The sequence below is a fragment of the Chrysemys picta genome, chromosome 4 (assembly GCF_011386835.1).
Source record: "Chrysemys picta bellii isolate R12L10 chromosome 4, ASM1138683v2, whole genome shotgun sequence".
NCBI classification, from domain to species: domain Eukaryota; kingdom Metazoa; phylum Chordata; order Testudines; family Emydidae; genus Chrysemys; species Chrysemys picta.
Window position 1 is genome coordinate 5,028,165 of NC_088794.1, and position 22,822 is coordinate 5,050,986.

At 44.8% G+C, this 22,822-nt stretch overlaps 1 protein-coding gene across 2 annotated transcripts; it reads left to right on the forward strand.

Annotated features, from left to right (window-relative positions):
- Positions 1-1,580: 1,580 nt before the first annotated feature.
- On the forward strand, positions 1,581-20,805 carry LOC135972124 (olfactory receptor 5AR1-like). 2 transcript variants are annotated; one of them, XM_065591223.1, is made up of 2 exons: positions 1,581-1,589; positions 4,650-5,588. In XM_065591223.1, exon 2 carries the CDS (start codon positions 4,650-4,652, stop codon positions 5,586-5,588), a length of 939 nt encoding a protein of 312 aa, XP_065447295.1. In that variant the 5' UTR covers positions 1,581-1,589. The 2 variants fall into 2 exon arrangements, with proteins under 2 accessions (XP_065447295.1, XP_065447294.1); XM_065591222.1 differs by lacking the exon at positions 1,581-1,589 and adding an exon at positions 19,867-20,805 and having other exon boundaries at positions 4,650-5,240.
- The last annotated feature ends 2,017 nt before the right edge of the window (positions 20,806-22,822 follow it).

The window sequence follows — 22,822 nt, forward strand, 5'->3', positions numbered from 1 at the left end:
GAACTTCGTGGCAGTTCGAAGTATTATCTAGAACATCCCTGACAAGTGTTTGGCTAACCTGCTCTTAAAAGTCCCCAGTGGTGGAGATTCGACAACCTTCCTGGGCAAGTTATTCCAATACTTAGCCACCCTCACTGTTGGGATGTTTTTCCTAATACCTATATTATTATAAGTTTTTCCTATACCACCTTGCTGCAATTGAAGTCCATAGGTCCTTGCCCTATCTTACCTGCATATAGTTTTTACTGTATGAGGCTTAGACTTGCGTGTTTTAAGTGAATTACCAAACAACGTAAAATAAAACCCGCAAGCCTAAGCCTAAAACAGTAAAGACTATATGCAGGTAAATCTCACCCTCAGAGATGTTCCAATAAGTCTCTTTACAGACTAGACTTCCTCCTAGTCAGGGTCCAGCAATCACTCACACTCCTTTGTACCAGTTTCTTTCAGGCATCTTCTTGGTGTGGAGAGGCTATCTTTTGTGCCAACTGAAGGCAAAATGGAGGGGTTTCCCCAGGGGCTTATATACTCTCTCTTGTGTGTCTCTCTCCCTTCCCCTCTCTTATGCAGAATCCAGCTCCAAGATGGAGGTTTGGAATCATATGGGCAAGTCACATGTCCATACATGAATCAGTTCCTTACAGGCGGATGCCAAATTCCCAGGAAAGCTCAGAAGTGGATTGGTGTCTCTCAAAGTTCATTGTTAGCTTAAGTGTTTCTTGATTGGGCACTTACAGAGAATAGTCTTTTCTCAAGAAGCTGACTAACTGCTTCACTGAGGGTAAAATCAAACAAGTACATAGCCAGTATTCATAACTTCAAATACAAAAATGATACGTGAATGCAAATAGGATGAATATATCCAGTAGATCATAACCTTTGCAGAGATATGTTACATGGCACATCTAGCATAAACCATATGCCAGTTATGTCATATTTACATTCATAAGCATATTTCTATAAAGAATTATGGGTTGTAACGTCACACTCTGTTTCATGAACTATAAATTATAAGAAATAAAGAAAATTAATAAAAGAATCATAAGGGAATTGGCATACTCTGTGATATTCTGTAGCAGCATCTGCAGAGATGCGGCAGAGATCTTCAGTGTATACCACCAGTTTGGAGAATATCCTCCTTTCTGCAGCCTGCCCTGACCTTGGCATTTTCAGTGAGGACTGCCCCAGGCACTTCCGGGTCACAGGAGGCAGAGAAGCCAGGAGGAGGATTTATGAGCATGACTCCTGGAGGAAGTAGGGGCATAGTGTTTCCTGGGCACAGATCTGGAGTAACAGACTTGGGAGATTCTGAATAAGGAGCTTGTTGGCTGTTGGTTGTTTCTACTGGTGTTCAGGGAAGCAGGACTTTGTGTCCATTCTTTGTGACCCCTCCCCCACGGATTATACCAAAGAATAAGCTAACATGTATCATCAATTTTTCCTCCTAATAAAATCAACCCTGCCATGCCTGAGAAGTCGGCACCGCTTAGGAGAAGGGGGCACCGACATGCCCCGGAGCACTGATAATACCAGCCAAGCTTGTACCCCCATGGGGGATAATTTCTGCTACCATAGTGAAGAAGAGAAGAGTCATCACTGGGCCTGCCATGGATCTCCTTGGGGGGAGGTGATGACCACAATGTCCTTGTGCATCTGCAGGCATGGATCAGTGCATGGGCCCATCCCTGTGGTGACCTCACCCTTTCATGTCAATCGGACACTACTGTCAGTCAGCACCACACCTTTGGTGTTACTGGGATAGTTTCTAGGTTGGTGGCTGTGACATACCAGGGTCCAACTCAGACTAATCAGCAGCTGTGTCACACCTGCCTGCAACCTGGCAATGCCTTGCTGAAGTGGCTTCCACCTGGGTCACTCACAAACAACCGTCTAGCAGGCAAATCACACCCTGAGCATGTGTGTGTAACTGCACCCTGGCCAGGAACAGTTGGGTTACACTCAGGCTCTCACCACCCTTGGTTATACTGCAGAGTTACCCCAACACACTCCCCAGTCTGCGATTTCCCTCCCGAAATGTACATCCTGTGCTGCCCAGTCCTCTCCTGGACAATACAAGTTACAGTGTCCGTTATTTCTTTAGTAGCACTAAAATGCATGTAACTTAGTTTCTCAGACACTTCTATTTAAATACACTGGATTAGATAAAACAAAGTTTATTGACTACAAAGATAATTTTTCAGTGAGTGCAAAAAGGAGGCATAGAAGTCAAACATGGTTACAAGAAAAATAAAGCTCCTTTGTCTTGACCCATAGATGAAGTAGCAAAAGACAAGATTAACAGCAAATCAATGGTGGATTTGCATAGAAGGCAGACATGGTTACAAGAAAAATAAAGCTAGAATGCAAATTGTGCCTAAATTAGCAAAAGTTTCCTCACCACATGCTTTCAGCAGTCTTATTGAAGAAACTTCTTAGGTCAGCACACCTCCTCCAGTCCAATGGCTGCTTCCTTTAGCACTTCAGATGCAGTGAATCAATGGAGAGAGAGAGAGAGAGAGAGAGAGAGAGAGAGGTGCCTTGGGATGTCCCCCCCTTCTTTTTATAGTCCAACCACCCCCTTTGAGAACCATTTCCACCTGGTTACCGGAAGACAAAAGCTCTATGTAGAAGGATGTTCCCTGCTGCTTTTTCCTCACCTTTTTTGGGCTTCCTTTGTTTCCCTTCCTGCTTGATGACTCTGGTTACTATTTAGATACAAAATTAAGCAGAGCACACATTTCTTTGTTTAAGACAGACCAGTTTGCCAGCCTCAGTTTGGAACATGTATTAAAAACATGATACAGTGTAATCTTATATCTTCACACACATTATCGAAAAATATTGTATTAATATTTACGATTAGAGCATGACTATTTCTAGTTGACTCATAGATCGATTTAGCATTCACAGCTGAGCTCTGTGTGCAAATAATATGCATGTAAGAGGGATAGTTTTGTTAACTACAGAAGTCCGGAGCACTCTGTGGTCTCCTCCTGAACTCCTCTGGTCATCATGTGGTCTCTATCAAGCACAATGAGTTAACCTATCCTTCCTACTTTGGGGAGTAACCTAGCAAGGGAAGGACAAAGCATACCATGGGTGATTGGCATGCTATAAATAGCTAGATAATCTGGGATACTCTTACGTGTCTTACAGAATTTACATTCCACCAAATGGGGCCAGAACAAGGAGGTGATTCTGAAACCAGGAAAGACTGAGAAGATATCTGCTAAATCTGCAAACAATTAGTATGTTTCACCTGTATCTAACTTTCTGTTCCTTTGATTCCAAATTTGTTGCTAAAGCTGATTAGAAATTTTTCTTGTGAAGTTTTCTTGATGGGACATTGGATTTTCAATTGAACTAACTTTTTTCACCTGGAAATTATAAGATTTCCATCAACATAACAAACTCCCCTCCTCCCTAAACCATTGCTGTGATGTTCCACGGAAATTCAGCAAGAGGAGAGACCATCATGCATCATCGGGGACGTAGTGCAGCCTGGGAGCCTTTACTATGTAAGAGATGGGTGGTGTGAGGTATCTGAGCCACTCCTGTGGTATTTCCAATCTGAAATATTAACTTTTTACCAAAAAGCTCTCAGTGTCCACAAACAAACCCCCTTTGTGGATCAGCTCTACACAGTACCCGGCTTGCACTGAAAACAGCAAGATGAAATATACCCCTAACCTCATACTCTGTAACTCTGGTAGAAATTGCATCATGTAATAACACAGTAGGAAAGAGTGGGACTAATTAATCCCCAGGGCATGAATTACACCGAGGGTGGCTTTGTTTCACTGAATGTATTAATTAGGTGTTATGACTCTCGGAGCTCAGCTATTCCCAGTTGCTCCAGGAATCATGTCCCACAGATCACACCTCTCAGTATAAAACATCCCGAATGCTCCAAACTGGCAGTTTCGGTCAATGGAGAAAAACCACCACATCTCTCTCTTCTCAGCAGGTACGTGTTATTATCCTGAATTACAGTCACACACACACATCCAGACATCACAGTGATCAGCAGGTATTAAATTCAAGACCTCCATCACTAAAAGCCTCAGCCCCAACTCCTACCCCTTCAGCTAAAGGAGCGACCTCCTTGCTTGGAAAAAATAGGCAATTACATAGTCACTGAAGCCAGTGCTTTCCATTATGTCTCTGGGTTTTCATACAGGCTAAAGTAAATGCCAAAAACCTCATTTAGCACAGTAAGCAACTTTACCCCAAACCGACCTGCCAAGCCACAGAGCTCCCCTTGCCCAAAGAGATTAGAAAGATTGACACTCCTTTACTCTCACCCCTTCTTTAGCTAAGGAATAATCTCTTCAGACTGATTCTCTCACAGGACAGTCACAAGTCACTGTTTTTTGTTCGGATTAGTGAACAGGAGTGTTTGTGTGTGGGGCATGATTAACCTCCATGTCATTGTATTTGCATAGTGTGTGCATGTTATCGAACACCTGGAATGACCAGCTGTGAACATCTGGCTCTGTGGACTAAGCCCTTCCCTGAGTGGGTACTGATGTCCATTGAGAAACTGATCTCCATTTATCTTCACTTACTTCGTTACAGAGAAAGGACATGTTTTCCGCACCATCCATCTACCCACATCTCTTTAGCTGTCTGATCTCTGTTCAGAGGAGATGGAAGAGGGAAATCACTCGGAGGCGACTGAGTTCATTCTCTCAGGACTGACAGATCGTCCGGAGCTGCAGGTTCCCCTGTTTGTGGTGTTCCTGCTGATTTATGGTATCACCCTGGTGGGGAATGGGGGGATGATCTTGTTAATAATGATTAATCCCCGACTCCACACCCCCATGTACTTTTTCCTCAGTAATTTGTCTTTCTGTGACCTCTGCTTTTCCTCGATAATTTCCCCTAAGATGCTGCTGAATTTCTTAGCTGAGAGGAAAAGCATTTCTTACACTGCCTGCGCTGTGCAAATGTCTCTATCTATCGCTTTTGCAGATGTTGAGTGCCTCTTGCTGGCTGTGATGGCGTATGACCGTTATGTGGCCATCTGCAACCCACTGCTCTATACGGTCACTATGTCCAGGGAACTTTGTAAAAAGCTGGTGGCTGGGGTGTACGCTGTGGGGGTGGTGGATTCAATGATAAACACTTATTTTATACTACAGGTATCATTCTGCAGCTCCAACATCATCAATCATTTCTTCTGTGACATCCCCCCATTGTTGGCGCTCTCCTGTTCTGACACCCAAATCAATGAGATAGTGATGTTTTCTTTTGCTTGCTGCGTTATACTGAGCAGCTTTGTGACTGTCCTCCTCTCCTATGTCTATATCACCTCCACCATCCTGCAGATCCGCTCTGCTGAAAGCCGGAGCAAAGCCTTCTCCACCTGCACTTTCCACTTGACCGCTGTGGTCCTGTTTTTTGGCACCCTCCTCTTCATGTATTTACGTCCCACCTCCAGCTATTCCATGGACACAGACAAAGTGGCCTCAGTGTTTTACACGCTGGTGATCCCCATGTTGAACCCCCTCATCTACAGCCTGAGGAACACGGAGGTGAAGGATGCCCTCAGGAAAGCAATGAATAAACTCATAACCAATTCTTGAATCTGTTTAACTCAGTACTGGTTTAGTGGTGGGGAGTGGAATTCAATTCCCAGCCCATTACAAAATAATTTTGCAGAGTCCGTGGGAGTATCGTTCATTATTATATTGTTATTATCAATTTGTTTGTATTTCAACAAGGTCTGCAGGCCCCAACTGAGATCAGTGGACAAAATACGGGTAGCACCACAGGGCCAGAAGAAATTATGATTTTGTAGACTGGTGGCTAGGGGCACCAACCTAGAGGGTGAGGTGCTCAACTTCACGTCTTTGTTCCAAGGGTTATTTAATTAGTTATCCACAGTAGAACAACTTTGAAAGGAGAGCTTGAGAGCAACCCAGACTGGAATAGCACAGCACTCAGGGGCTGGGATGCTTTCTGGAAATGCTGGAAACCCAAGTGCAGAGTGTGACAGGTTCGGTCACAGAAACCCCAATTGGTACTGTCAACGAATGTTTTGAAATAACCTCCTAGCCTGTTTTCCCTGCCAGTCTGGGCCTCCAGAACCCTGCCTTGCTGAGCCAGACATGCTAGCCTGCTGCAAAACACAGACCAAGGGTCTGGGCCACCTCTCCAAAACTGCAGATCTAGATTGAAACCAGCTCAGGAGGTTACATGTCTCCATTACGCAGACACCCAGCTCCCAATGGGATCTAAACCCCAAATAAATCTGTTTTACTCTGTATAAAGCTTATACTGGGTAAAATGATAAATGTTTGCCCTCTATATCACTGCAAGAGAGATATCCACAACTCTTCCCCCGCCCCCCACCGGTAACCATTACTTACACTGAGTTTATAAATAAACAAAAGTGATTTTATTAAGTATAAAAAGTAGGATTTAAATGGTTTTAAGTAGTAACAGACAGAACAAAGTAAATCACAAAGCAAAATAAAGCAAAACACGCAAGGCTAAGCTTTATGCACTCAGAAATTATTTACAAATGTTAACTTCTCACCTCAGTTGTTACTTCAGGTAAAATTCTTCTCAGGTCAGATGCTTTTTTTGACCTGGGTCCAGCATGTTCTCACCCACCCCTGTGGTTACAGTCCTTTTGTTTCCAGGTGCGTGCAGGTATCTCTGTGGGGTCGGGAGGCTGTCTCTTAAGCCAGCTGAAGACACTCATTGTTTGCTTCTCCCACTTTATATAGAACTTCCCTAAGGCCTGGTCTACACTATGAGTTTAATTTGAATTTAGTAATGTTAAATCGAATTAACCCTGCACCCGTCCACACAACGAAGCCATTTATTTCAAAATAAAGGGCTCTTAAAATTTATTTCTTTACTCCACCCCGACGAGCGGAGTAGTGCCAAAATTGATATTGTCATTTCAAATTAGGGTTAGTGTGGCCGCAATTCGATGGTATTGACCTCCGGGAGCTATCCCACAGTGCACCATTGTGACTGCTCTGGACAGCAATCTGAACTCGGATGCACTGGCCAGGTAGACAGGAAAAGCCCCGTGAACATTTGAATTTTATTTCCTGTTTGCCCAGCGTGGAGAGCACAGGTGACCACAGAGAGCTCATCAGCACAGGTAATCATACAGGCCGATAATCGAAAAAGAGCACCAGCATGGACCGTGAGGGAGGTACTGGATCTGATCGCTATATGGGGAGAGGATTCAGTGCTAGCAGAACTTCGTTCGAAAAGACGAAATGCCAAAAATTTGAAAAAATCTCCAAGGGCATGATGGAGAGAGGCCACAATAGGGACTCAGATCAGTGCCGCGTGAAAGTCAAGGAGCTCAGACAAGCCTATCAAAAAATAAAGGAGGCAAACGGTCGCTCTGGGTCAGAGCCGCGAACATGCCGCTTCTACGCTGAGCTGCATGCAATTCTAGGGGGCACAGCCACCACTACCCCACCTCTGACCGTGGATTCCGAGGCAGGGATAATCTCATCAGCCATACCTGAGGATTCTGCAGACGGGGAAGAGGAGGAGGAGGAGGAGGAGGAGGATGAACTTGCGGAGAGCACACAGCACTCTATTCTCCCCAACAGCCAGAATATTTTTCTCAGCCTGACTGAAGTACCCTCCCAAGCCAGTATACAAGACCATGACCCGATGGAAGGGACCTCAGGTGAGTTTACCTTTTAAAATGTAAAACTTGTTTTAAAAGCAAGTGTGTTTTAATGATTACTTTGCCCTGAGGACTTGGGATGCATTCGCGGCCAGTACAGCTACTGGAAAAGTCTGTTAACGTGTCTGGGGATGGAGTGGAAATCCTACAGGGACATCTCCATGAAGCTCTCCTGGAGGTACTCCAAAAGCCTTTCCACAAGGTTTCTGGGCAGTGCAGCCTTATTCCGTCCTCCACTAGTAGCAAGTAATCTGGTATCATTGCATGACAACCTGGCAGCGTATGGTCCCGGTGTTTGCTGGCATTCAAGCAACATCCGTTCTTTATCTCACTGTGTAATCCTCAGGAAAGCGATATCGCTCATGGTAACCTCGTTGAAATATGGGAATTTAATTAAGGGGACAGAGGTGGTCATTCCTACTGGGCTGTTTGCCTGTGGCTGAAAAGAAATCCTTCCCTGCAGTTAGCCAAGCGTGTGTGTGTGTGGGGGGGGGAATTGGCCCTGAGCTTTTCACATTTGGCTAGTAGGGATCTTCCCTGATACCAGCCACATGGTGGGGGGAGGGGTAAAGCGATCATCCCAGAGAATTCATGGCGGGGTGGGGGGTGTTAGTTTGGTTCCTGCAGGGATCTTCCCTGATACCAGCCACGCGGTGGGGGGAGGGATAAAGTGATCATCCAGAGAATTGGATGGGGGGGGGTTAGTTTGTTTTCTGCTGCTGAAGGTTAACAGGAAAACTGCAGCACTCAACGGGCTTTGCTTGGTATGTGGGAAAGGAGGGCACAGAAGCCGAAAGACAGTGGCTTACCATGGCTGCATGCAAGCCGAATTCTGTTGCCCGGACCTGCGTCTGTGATCTCTAGCAGCAAAGCCACAGGCACTCAATATTAAAAGGCAAAATGCAACCTTGCACAGAAATCACATGTGCTATGTAATGTGAATAGTGTTGGTCACCGTGAAAGAGTATAAGCATTGTTCTGTAAAATGTATCTTTTTAAAAAATTCTCTCCTTTTTTCCCTCCCTCCAGCAGCTGCAAATTTTTCAAGCCTCCCTCCTTCATCCCGAAGGCTATCTCAGATAAGGCATTGGAAAAAGAGGATGCGAGACGAGATGTTTGCGGAAATCATGGAATCCACCCGCAGGGAAAGAGCTCATTTGAATGAGTGGAAGGACACAGTTTCAAAGTATAGGAAAGATGCCAGTGAACGTGAGGACAGGAGGGACCAACGTGAGGAGAGGAGAGACGCTCGAGATACGAGGTGGTGGCAGGAAGATCAGAAGAGGCAGGATGCAACGCTGGGGCTGCTGCATGAGGAAACAGACATGCTCCGGCGTCTGGTGGAGCTTCAGGAATGGCAGCAGGATAACAGAGTGCCGCTACAGCCCCTGTATAACCCCCCTCACCATGTTCTATAGCCTGCTCACCCAGACATGTAAGAACGCGGGGGGGGGGGGGGGAGGCTCTGTGCCCCCTCCCATTCCACCCCAGTGGACAGCCCAAGCAAAAGGCTGTCATTTTTTTAACCTTTTTATAGTGGCCTTTTCCTTCCCACCGATCCTCCTCCCAAACCCCATCCGGGTTCTCTCCCTCTTTTTATAATCAATTAATAAAGAATAAATGATTTTTAAATGATAGGGACTTTATTTCCTTTGAAAGCAAGCTGTGATTGAAGGGGGAGGGTGGGTTCCTTACAGAGAATGAGTCAATAAAGGGGGCGGGTTTTCATCAAGGAGAAACAAACAGAAATTTTACACTGTAGCCTGGCCAGTCATGAAACTGGTTTTCAAAGCTTCTCTGATGCGCAGCGCTTCCTGGTGTGCTCTTCTAATCACCCTGGTGTCTGGCTGCGCATAATCAGCAGCCAGGCGATTTGCCTCAGCCTCCCACCCCGCCATAAAGGTCTCCCCCTTACTTTCACAGAGATTGTGGAGCATACAGCAAGCAGCAATAACAATGGGGATATTGGTTTGGCTGAGGTCTGAGCAGGTCAGTAACGATCGCCAACGACCTTTTAAACGGCCAAATGCACATTCTACCACCATTCTGCACTTGCTCAGCCTGTAGTTGAACAGCTCCTGACTCCTGTCCAGGCTGCCTGTGTATGGCTTCATGAGCCATGGCATTAAGGGGCAGGCTGGGTCCCCAAGAATAACTATTGGCATTTCAACATCCCCAACGGTTATTTTCTGGTCCGGGAAGTAAGTCCCTTGCTGCAGCCATTTAAACAGAGTAGTGTTCGCGAAGACGCGAGCATCATGAACCCTTCCCGGCCAGCCCACGTTGATGTTGGTGAAACATCCCTTGTGATCCACCAGTGCTTGCAGCACCATTGAAAAGTACCCCTTGCGGTTTATGTACTGGGTTCCCTGGTGCTCCGGTGCCAAGATAGGGATATGGGTTCCATCTATCGCCCCACCACAGTTAGGGAATCCCATTGCAGCAAAGCTATCCACTATGACCTGCACATTTCCCAGAGTCACTACCTTTTGTAGCAGCAGCTCAGTGATTGCTTTGACTACTTGCATCACAGCTGCCCCCACAGTAGATTTGCCCACTCCAAATTGATTCCCAACTGACTGGTAGCTGTCTGGCGTTGCAAGCTTCCACAGGGCTATCGCCACTCACTTCTCAACTGTGAGGGCTGCTCTCATCTTGGTATTCTGGCGCTTCAGGGCAGGGGACAGCAAGTCACAAAGTTCCATGAAAGTGCTCTTACGCATGCAAAAGTTTCGCAGCCACTGGGAATCATCCCAAACCTGCAACACTATGCGGTCCCACCAGTCTGTGCTTGTTTCCCAGGCCCAGAATCAGCGTTCCAAGGTTAGAACCTGCCCCATTAACAACATGATCTCCAAAGCACCGGGGCCCGCAGTTTGAGAGAATTCTGTGTCCATGTCCATGTCCTCATCACTCTTGTTGCTGCGCTGCCGTCGCCACCTCCTCCTTGCCTCGTTTTTCTGGTCCTGGTTCAGCATAAACTGCATGAGAATGCGCGAGGTGTTTACAAAGTTCATGACTGCTGTCTTGAGCTGAGCGGGCTCCATGCTTGCCGTGGTATGGAGTCTGCAGTGTTCACCCAGGAAAAAAGGCGCGAAATGGTTGTCTGCCGTTGCTTTCATGGAGGGAGGGGTGAGGCTGTACCCAGAACCACCTGCGACAATGTTTTTTGCCCCATCAGGCACTGGGATCTCAACCCAGAATTCCAATAGGCGGGGGAGACTGAAGGAACTATGGGATAGCTATGGGATAACTACCCACAGTGCAACGCTCCGGAAATCGACGCTAGCCCCGGTACATGGACGCACACTGCCGAATTAATGTGCTTAGTGTGGCCGCATACATTCGACTTTATACAATCTGTTTCCAAAATTCGAATTCTGTAAATTCGGATTAATCCCGTAGTGTAGACATACCCTAAGGCAGAAAACCGTTTTTTTTGGTACAAACTTCAAGATGGATTTCAGTATCCTGCTTTGTTCCACACATACGCAGGAAGGCTTGCAGGTAAACAGAGCAATTTGCAGTTCATTGATTCTGAAGCACCCTTAATGGCCTCCAATTAATATGTCTACATCAGTAATACAGGTTTATACCTTATTCTCCTAACTCCAGACAGAGACATAATCCATGTAAACAAATAGGATGAACACATTTAGTAGATTATAACCTTACAATGATATGTTACATGGGGCACTTAGTATAAAGCATATTTCAGTTATGTCATATTCATAAGCATATTTTCATAAAGTATATGGAGTGCAATGTCATACATCGCTTTGCCCTGCACTGGACAGAATGGGAAATTGAACTTGGAGCTCCCACCTCACAGGTGAACACCCCAATTACTGGGCTAAAAATTACAAAGAAAGGACCACCACCACCTCCTACGTTGGCTGCGTTGCAACCAGCACTTAAATCCTCCCCATCCCCCTGCCCCGCACACACACAATGTTTTGGGACAAAGCTATTAGGAGTATTTGTAACATATTTTTGAATAGTTTCAGTCAATCCAAATTGTTTGGTTTTTTTTACAATAAATTATTAGTGCAGAAGAAATTCACCCATTTATAGACACCTTTGTGTCCCAACGCTGGTAAATATTTAAGGAGATATTTGGAGAGATGACCAACAAATGAAGTGGAATACATTCAGCTCACTTCTGTATCATATTAAGAAAACGTTACAGGAGAGCCAAAGATCCAGACCAGCTGATGCTCTGGCCCTCTGTGTTCCATTTCCACAAGGAAAGACATGGCAAAAACATTAATTGCATGTGCTGTGCACACCTGTTGTCCTGGGAGCAAAGATGCTCCAGGGAGCAAATCTCAAAGTCATCAAAGCCAAATTTAACCTCCAGCACCCAAGGAAGCAGCTAGAGAGGTTTTAAAGGTGACGTTGGTGTGGTTAGCAAACAGGGAAAGATTCAACTCTTAGACTGATTTTAAGGTTCTGAGCAGGTACTGCTTCCATCCTCAACTCATTGTAAGTGAAGGGAGGGAAAACAAAGAAATACCACCAAGTCATGGGCAAACAAGTCAGTTTCAGAGCATTTCGACCTTTAATTGAAATGACAGTGAGACATTCCTGGGAGGGGAAGGAAGGAACTATCTTGAGAGGAGGAATTTCAACTTTTCTGAACATATTTACCTATCAAAAGAGGGAAAGAGCTTTACCCAGGGAGGGAGAAGAGTGACTGGAAAAGGAGAGAAAATTAGCTTTAATATGAAGGGGGGAAACTCCCCCATCGATTCAGGGAATGTCTATACTAAAGCCATTACATTGACTCAGCTATGGTGTGCAGCAGTGCCGTAGTGTAGATGTTTTCCACATTGATGGAAGGGTTTTTCCATTGATGTAATTAATCCACATCTCCGAGAGGCAGTAGCTAGGTCAAGGAAGAATTACACTGAGAGTCAGTACAAGCTAACTGCCTCGAACATGGTATGAAAAGTCTGTGCGACAGAGCTCGGTTGATCTAATTTTTAAGCAGAAACCAGGCCTCAGAGAAAGTACCGATGGAAAATCCCAGTTGGGAAATCTAGTCCTATCTCCCTGCCAGGGCAGCAGAATCCCCTTTGGTTCTTTTTGTTCAGGCTAGTTGGAAATATTCCAGCTGTCCCAGCTTCCCAGTAGAGATTATTCTGCATTCTGACCGAGCTCAGTGTCAGACTGTGTGTGTGTAGTGGGCACTCTCTGTGTGTTTTGTGTGCAGTGGACACTGTGTGTGTGTGTAGTGGGCACGGTGTGTTTCTTGTGCGTGTGTGTGTAGTGGACACTCTGTGTGTGTGTGTGTGTTTGGTGTACAGTGGTTTCTGTGTGGGGTTATATAGTTGATGCTTTATGTGTGTGTGTGTGTTTGGTATGCAGTGGGCACTATGTGTATGTGTGTGTGTGATGGGGGATACAGTGGAGCTGAATGTCAAGTGTAGGCAGGTGTGTTCTCTTGCTGTGCCCAGTGCTCAGGCTGGCGTTCCCCTGTTGCAGGGCCCTTTTTGAGATCATACAATCATAGGACTGGAGGGGACCTCGAGAGGTCGTCTAGTCCAGTCCCCTGCACTCATGGCCGTTCTAAACATTATCTAGACCATCCCTGACAGGTGTTTGTCTAACCTGCTCTTAAAAATTTCCAACGGTGGAGATTCCACAACCTTCCTGGTTATTCCCGTGCTTAGCCACCCTCACTCTTGGGATGTTTTCCTAATGTCCAACCTAAACTGCCCTTGCTGCAATTGAAGTCCATAAGTTCTTGTCCTATCCTTCCCCCTCTCCGCCATTGTTGTGCAATTTTATTCCTAAACTCTGTTTCATGGACTATAAATTATTGGAAATAAATAAAATTAACAAAAGTATCGGGAGGGAGCTGGCATGCTTTAAACTAGGTTCAACGGGGACAGGTGAGCAATGCCCACAGGTGAGTGGAGAACATGGAGACCTGGGAGATGGGTCGGAAATAGGAGGGAGCGTGGGCTATAATGGCAGAGAGAAAGGAGGGTCAGGGCAAAACTGGGAGGCAAGATCAAATCAGTATCTTAGATGCCTATATACAAAGGATGGATCTAGACTGTTCTCAGTGGTAGCAGATGACAGAAAAAGGAGTAATGGTCTAAAGTTGCAGTGGGGGAGGTTTAGGTTCGATATTAGGAAAAAACTTTTTCACTAGGAGGGTGGTGAAGCACTGGAATGGGTTACCTAGGGAGGTGGTGGAATCTCCTTCCTTAGAGGTTTTTAAGGTCAGGCTTGACAAAGCCCTGGCTGGGATGATTTAGTTGGTGTCGGTCCTGCTTTGAGCAGGGGGTTGGACTAGATGACCTCCTGAGGTCCCTTCCAACCCTGATATTCTATGATTCTATGAAATGTGAGAAGTATGCGTAATAAGCAGGAAGAACTGGAAGTGCTAATAAATAAATATAACTTTGACATTGTTGGCATCACGGAAACTTGGTGGGATAATACACATGATTGGAATGTTGGTATGGATGGGTACAGCTTGCTCAGGAAGGATAGACAGGGGGAAAAGGGAGGAAGTATTGCCTTATATATTAAAAATGTACACACTTGGACTGAGGTGGAGATGGACATAGGAGACGGAAGTGTTGAGTGTCTCTGGGTTAGGCTAAAAGGGATAAAAACAAGGGTGATGTCACGCTAGGAGTCTACTACAGGCCACCTAACCAGGTAGAAGAAGTGGATGAGGCTTTTTTTAAACAACTAACAAAATCATCCAAAGCCCAAGATTTGTTGGTGATGGGGGACTTCAACTATCCAGATATATGTTGGGAAAATAACACAGCGGGGCACAGACTATCCAATAAGTTCTTGGACTGCATTGGAGACAACTTTTTATTTCAGAAGGTTGAAAAAGCTACTGGGGGGAAGCTGTTCTAGATTTGATTCTAACAAATAGGGAGGAACTCATTGAGAATTTGAAAGTGGAAGGTAGCTTGGGTGAAAGTGATCATGAAATCATAGAGTTCACAATTCTAAGGAAGGGTAGAAGGGAGAACAGCAAAATAGAGACAATGGATTTCAGGAAGGCGGAGTTTGGTAAGCTCAGAGAACTGATAGGTAAGGTTGCATGGGAATCATGACTAAGGGGAAAAGCAACTGAGGAGAGTTGGCAGTTTTTCAAAGGGACACTATTAAGGGCCCAAAAGCAAGCTATTCCGCTGGGTAGGAAAGATAGAAAATGTGGCAAAAGACCACCTTGGCTTAACTACAAGATCTTGCATGATCTAAAAAATAAAAAGGAGTCATATAAAAATGGAAACTAGGACAGACTACAAAGGATGAATATAGGCAAACAACACAGGAATGCAGGGGCAAGATTAGAAAGGCAAAGGCACAAAATGAGCTCAAACTAGCTACAGGAATAAAGGGAAACAAGAAAACTTTTTATCAATACATTAGAAGCAAGAGGAAGACCAAAGACAGGGTAGGCCCACTGCTCAGTGAAGAGGGAGAAACAGTAACAGGAAACTTGGAAATGGCAGAGATGCTTAATGACTTCTTTGTTTCGGTCTTCACCGAAAAGTTTGAAGGAATGCCTAACATAGTGAATGCTAATGGGAAGGGGGTAGGTTTAGAAGATAAAATAAAAAAAGAACAAGTTAAAAATCACTTAGAAAAGTTAGATGCCTGCAAGTCACCAGGGCCTGATGAAATGCATCCTAGAATATTTAAGGAGCTAACAGAGGAGGTATCTGAGCCTCAAGCTATTATCTTTGGAAAATCATGGGAGACGGGAGAGATTCCAGAAGACTGGAAAAGGGCAAATAGAGTGCCCATTTATAAAAAGGGAAATAAAAATATCCCACGAAACTACAGACCAGTTAGTTTAACTTCTGTGCCAGGGAAGATAATGGAGCAAGTAATTAAGGAAAACATCTGCAAACACTTGGAAGGCGGTAAGGTGATAGGGAATAGCCAGCATGGATTTGTAAAGTACAAATCATGTCAAACCAATCGGATAGCTTTCTTTCATAGGATAACGAGTCTTGTGGATAAGGAAGTGGTGGATGTGGTATACCTAGACTTTAGTAAGGCATTTGATACGGTCTCACATGATATTCTTATCAATAAACTAGGCAAATACAACTTAGATGGGGCTACTATAAGGTGGGAGCATAACTGGCTGGATAACCATACTCAGAGAGTTGATATTAATGGTTCCCAATCCTGCTGGAAAGGTATAACACGTGGGGTTCCACAGGGGTCTGTTTTGGGACTGGCTCTGTTCAATATCTTCATCAACGACTTAGATATTGGCATAGAAAGTACGCTTATTAAGTTTGCAGACGACCAAACTGGGAGGGATTGCAATTGCTTTGGAGGATAGGGTCATAATTCAAAATCATCTGGACAAATTGGAGAAATGGTCTGAGGTAAACAGGATGAAGTTTAATAAAGACAAATGCAAAGTACTCCACTTAGGAAGGAAAAATCAGTTTCACACATACAGAATGGGAAGAGACTGTCTAGGAAGGAGTACGGCAGAAAGGGATCTAGGGGTTATAGTGGACCACAAGCTAAATATGAGTCAACAGTGTGATGCTGTTGAAAAAAAGCAAACATGATTCTGGGATGCATTAACAGGTGTGTTGTGAGCAAGACATAAGAAGTCATTCTTCCGCTCTACTCTGCTCTGGTTAGGCCTCAAGTGGAGTACTGTGTCCAGTTCTGGGCACTGCATTTCAAGAGAGATGTGGAGAAATTGGAGAGGGTCCAGAGAAGAGCAACAAGAATGATTAAAGGTCCTGAGAACATGACCTATGAAGGAAGGCTGAAAGAACTGGGTTTGTTTAGTTTGGAAAAGAGAAGACTGAGAGGGGACATGATAGCAGTTTTCAGGTATTTAAAAGGGTGTCATAAGGAGGAGGGAGAAAACTTGTTCACCTTAGCCTCTAAGGATAGAACAAGAAGCAATGGGTTTAAACTGCAGCAAGGGAGGTCTAGGTTGGACATTAGGAAAAAGTTCCTAACTGTCAGGGTGGTTAAACACTGGAATAAATTGCCTAGGGAGGTTGTGTAATCTCCATCTCTGCAGATATTTAAGAGTAGCTTAGATAAATGTCTATCAGGGATGGTCTAGACAGTATTTGGTCCTGCCATGCGGGCAGGGGACTGGACTCGATGACCTCTTGAGGTCCCTTCCAGTCCTAGTGTCTATGAATCTATGAACAGCGTCTGCAGAGATGCTGAAGAGATCTTCGGTGTTAACCACCAGTTTTGGGAATAGATTCCTTTTTGCAGCCTGCCCTAACCTTGGCATTTTCAGTGAGGACTGTCCCAGGCACTTCCAGGTCAGAGGAGGCAGAGAAGCCAGGAGGACGAGTTATGAGCATGACTCCTAGAGGAAGTAGGGGCATAGTGTTTCCTGGGCACAGAGCTGGAGTGACAGACATGGGAGTTTCTGAATACAGAGATTGCTGGCTGTTGGTTATTTCTACTGGTGTTCCAGGAAACAGGATTTTGCGCACATTCTTTGTAACCCCTCCCCCATGGATTATACCAAAGAATGGAGCTGATTTATATCATCAATTTTTCATCCTAATACAATCAAAACTACAATGCCTCAAAGGTTGGCACCACTTAGGAGAAGGGGGCACCGACATGCCCCAGAGCACACAAAATACCAGCCAAACCTGCACACACATGAGGGATAATTTCTGCTACCATAGTGAACAAGGGAACAGTCATCACTGGGCCTGCCATTGATCTCCTTGGGGGGAGGTGATGACCACAATGTCCTTGTGCATCTGCGGCTATGGATCAGTGCATGGGCCCATCCATGTGGTGACCTCACCCTTTCATGTCAATCGAACACGACTGTCAGTCAGCACCACACCTTTGGTGTTACTGGGATAGTTTCTAGGTTGGTGGCTGTGACATACCAGGGTCCAACCCAGACTAATCAGCAGCTGTGTCACAACTGCCTGGCAATACCTTGCTGAAGGGGCATCCATCTGGGCCTCTCACAAACAAGCATCTAGCATGCAAATCATACCCTGAGCATGTGTGTGTAACTGCAGCCTGGCCAGGAATAGTTGGGTTACACTCAGACTCTCACCACCCTTGGTCATACTGCAGGGTGACCCCAACACACTCCCCAGTCTCCAAAATGTACGTCCTGTATTGCCCAGTCCTCTTCTGGACAATGCAAGCTACATTGTCCATTATTTCTTTAACAGCACTAATATGCATGCAACTTAGTTTCTCAGACACTTCTATTTAAACACACTGGATTAGATAAAACAATAAAACAAAGTTTATTGACTACAAAGATAGATTTTAAGTGAGTGCAAATAAGGAGGCATAGAAGTCGGACATGGTTACAAGAAAACTAAAGCTACAATGCAACTTGTGCCTAAGTTAACAAATGATGTGAAATTCAAAGCAAAAATTTCCTCACCACATGCTTCCAGCCGTCTTACTGACCAAACTTCTTAAGTCAGTACCCCTCTCCCAGTTCAATGGCTACTTCCTTTATCCCTTCAGATGCGGTGAATCAATAGGCAGAGAGAGAGAAAAAAAGAAAGAAAGAAAGAAAGAGAGAGAGAGAGAGAGAGAGAGGTGCCTTGGGATGTCTCCCCCTTCTTTTTAGAGTCCTTTCCCCCCCTTTGAGAGCCAGGTCCACCTTGTTACAAGAAGACAAAATGTCTATGTAGAAAGATGTTCCCTGCTGCTTTTTCCTCACCTTTTTGGGCTTCCTTTGTTTCCTTTCCTGCTTGATGACTCCGGTTACTGTTTAGACACAAAATTAAGCAGAGTACACATTTCTTTGTTAGGACAGAGCAGTTTGCCAGCCTGAGTTTGGAACATGTATTAATAACATGATTCATGTTATTTCTTTTTTGGTTGGGAAATTGGAGTTTCCATTCAACTATTTTTTCCATGAAATTATCTTTCCCCTGGAAATTATCAGCTTTTCATCAAAATACCAAACTCCCCTCCTCCCTAAACTGTGGCTGTGGGACTCTGGTGATGTTCCAGGGCAGTTCAGCAGGAGGAGAGATCATCATGCATCTTAGGGGATGTAGTCCAGCCTGGGAGCCTGCCCTATGGAACAGATTGCTGGTGTGTTGTATCTGATGAAACCCCATGGTATTTCCAAGCTGAAATATTAACTTTTTAGCAAAAACATTTCAGTCACAACAAACAAACCCCCTTTATGGATCAGCTCTATGCAGTACCCGGCTTGCATTGAAAATAACAGGATAAAATACACCCTAAGCTCATATTCTGTAACTACAGAAGAAATTGCATCATTTAATAACACAGTAGGAAAGAGTAGGCCAAATTAGTCCCCAGAGCATGAATTAAACTGAAGGTGGCTTTGGTTCACTGAATGCATTAATTAGGAGTTATGGCTCTCTGAGGTCAGCTATTCCCAGTTGCTTCAGGAATCATGTCCCACAGATCACACATCTCAGTATAAAACATCCCGAATGCTCCAAACTGGCAGTTTCGGTCAATGGAGAAAAACCACCACATCTATCTCTCTCGTCTCAGCAGGTATGTGCTATTGTCCTGAATTACAGTCACACACACACACGCGGACACCTTGGTGATCAGCAGGTATTGAATTCAAGACCTCCAGCACTAAAATCCTTAGCCCCAATTCCTACCCCTTCAGCAAAAGGAGCAACCTCTTTGGTTGGAAAAAATAGCCAATTACATAGTCATCGAAGCCAGTGCTTTCCACTATGTCTCCGGGTTTTCATACAGGCTAAAGTAAATGCCAAAAACTTAATTAGAACAGTAAGAAACTTTACCCCAAACTGACATGCCAAGCCACAGAGGTTCCCTTGCCCAAAGAGGGTAGAAAGATTGAGACTCCTTTACTCTCACCCCTTCTTTAGCTAAGGAATAATCTCTACAGACTGATTCTCTTACAGCAGAGTCACAAGTCACTGTTTTCTTTTCGGATAAGTGAACAGGAGTGTTTGTATGTGGGGCATGATTAACCTGTGTGTCAGTGTATTTGCACAGTGTGTGCATCTTATCGAAAACCTGGAATGACCAGCCAGCTGTGAACATCTGGCTCTGTGGACTAAGCCCTTCCCTGAGTGGGTACTGATGTCCATTGAGAAACTGACCTCCATTTATCTTCACTTACTTCACTACAGAAAAGAGACAGGTTTTCCGCACCATCCACCTGCCCACATCTCTAGCTGCCTGATCTCTGTTCAGAGGAGATGGAAAAGGGAAATCACTCGGAGGTGACTGAGTTCATTCTCTCAGGACTGACAGATCGTCCGGAGCTGCAGGTCCCCCTGTTTGGGGTGTTCCTAGTGATTTATGGTATCACCCTGGTGGGGAATGGGGGGATGATCTTGTTAATCACGATTGACCCCCGACTCCACACCCCCATGTACTTTTTCCTCAGTAATTTGTCTTTCTGTGACCTCTGCTATTCCTCGATAATTTCCCCTAAGATGCTGGTGAATTTCTTAGCCGAGAGGAAAAGCATTTCTTACACTGCCTGTGCTGTGCAAATGTATCTCTCTGATGCTTTTACAGATGTTGGATGCCTCTTCCTGGCTGTGATGGCGTATGACCGTTATGTGGCCATCTGTAACCCGCTGCTCTATACGGTCACCATTTCCAGGCAGCTTTGTAAAGTGCTGGTGGCTGGGGTGTACGCTGTGGGGTTGGCGGATTCAATGATAAACATGTTTTTTGCATTTCGGCTGTCATTCTGCAGCTCCAACATCATCAATCATTTCTTCTGTGATATCCCCCCACTCCTGGCGCTCTCCTGTACTGACACCCGCATCAATGAAATTGTGATGTTTGCTTTCACATCCTGCATTATTATGAGCAGCCTTGTGATTGTCCTCTTCTCCTATGTCTATATCACCTCCACCATCCTGCAGATCAACTCCGCCGAGGGCCAGCGCAAAGCCTTCTCCACCTGCACTTTCCACTTGACGGCTGTGGCCCTGTATTTTGGCACCCTCCTCTTTGTGTATTTACGTCCCACCTCCAGCTATTCCATGGACACGGACAAAGTGGCCTCAGTTTTTTACACACTGGTGATCCCGATGTTGAACCCCCTCATCTACAGCCTGAGGAACACGGAGGTGAAGGACGCCCTGAGGAAAGCAATGAATAAACTCCTAACCAATTCTTGAATCAGTTTAACTCAGTTCTGGTTTAATTATGGGGAGTGAAAACAGGTGAACTGAATTCCCAGCCCATTACAAAACAATTTTGCAGACCCCATGGGAATATTGTTCATTATTATATTATTGTTATTATTAATTTGTTTGTATTGCAAAGTCTGCAGGCCCCAGCTGAGATCAGTTGCCAAAACATGGGAAGCATCACAGGGCCATAAACAGAGAATAATTCTGTAGGCTGATGGCTAGGAACTCCCACCTAGTGGGTGAGATGGTCAACTTCACATCTCTCTTCCAATTAACCACAGTAGAACAACCTTGAAGAGAGAGATTGAGAGCAACCCAGACTGGAAGAGCACATCATTCAGGGGCTGGGATGTTTTCTGGAAATCCAGGAAACCCAAGTGCATAGTGTGACACATTTAGTCAAAGAGACCCTTATTGGGACTGTCACCTGATGTGCTGAAATTATCTCTGAGGCCATTTTCCCTGCCAGCCTGGACCTCCAGAACCCTGCCTTGTTGAGCCAGACACGCTAGCCTGCTGCAGCACAGACCCAGGTCTGGGCCACACACGCAAAACTGGAGATCTAGACTGAAACCAGCTCAGCAGGATACCTGTCTCCATCTCGCAGACACCCAGCTCCGAACGGTATCTAAACCCCAAATAAATCCCTTTTACTCTGTATAAAGTGTATACAGTGTAAAATGATAAATGTTCACCATCCATATCACTGCAAGAGAGCTATGCACAACTGTCTGCCCCCCAAGGTAACAATTACTTATACTGAGTTTATAAATAAACAAAAGTGATTTTATTAAGTATAAAAAGTAGGATTTAAGAGGTTTTAAGCAGTAACAGACAGAACAAAGTAAATCACAAAGCAAAATAAAACAAAACACGCCAGGCTAAGCTAAATGCACTCAGAAATGAGTTACAAATGTTAACTTCTCACCCCAGTTGTTACTTCAGGTAAAATCCTTCTCTGATCCGACGCCTTTTATGACCAATTATTGGGCTAAAATTACAAAGGGAAAGCCCACCACTGTCTCCTATGGTGGCTGCATTGCGACCGGCACCTAAATCCTCCCCCCGCACACACACATTGTTCTGGGACAAAGCTATTAGGATTATTTGTAACACATTTGTGAATAGTTTCAGGTCAATCCAAACGGTATTGTTTTTGACAATGAATTATTAGTCCAGAAGAAATTCACCCATTTCAAGACACCTTTGTGTCCCAATGCTGGGAAATTACTTAAAGAGATATTTGGAGCAGTGACCAACAAATAAAGTGGAATACATTCAGCTCAGTTTTGTATCATGTTAAAAAGACCTCACGGGTGAGACAGCGATCCAGACCAGCTCATGCTGTGGCCCCCTGTGTTCCATTTCCACAAGGAAAAAAACAGCAACATTAATTGCATGTGCTGTGCACACCTGTTTTCCTAGGAGCAAAGATGCTCCAGGGAGCAAATCTCAAAGTCATCAAAGCCAGATTTAACCTCTGCCGCCAAAGGAAGCAGCTACAGAGATATTAAGGCTAACGTTGGTGTGTTTAGGAAACAGAGTCGAATCTTTCCCTAAGTCTGATTTTAGGGTTCTGAGCAGGTACTGCTTCCGTCCTCAACTCATTGTAAGTGAAGGGAGAGAAAACAAAGAGGTGTCACCAAGTCATGGGCATACAAGTGATTTTCAGAGCATTTCGGCCTTTAATTGAAATGACAGTGAGCCATTCATGGGAAGGGAAGGAAGGAATTATCCTGAGAGGAGAAATTTAAACTTTTCTGAACATATTTACCTATCAAAAGCAGGAAAGAGCTTTACCAAGGGAGGGAGAAGAGTGACTGGAAAAGGAGAGAGAAATAGCTTTAAAAGGAAAGGGGGAAAACCCCCCCATCGATTCAGGGAATGTCTCTACTAAAGCCATTACATTGACTCAGCTATGGTGTGCAGCAGCCGTAGTGTAGATTGTTTCCACATTGATGGAAGGGTTTTTCCTTCGATGTAATTAATCCACGTCTCCGAG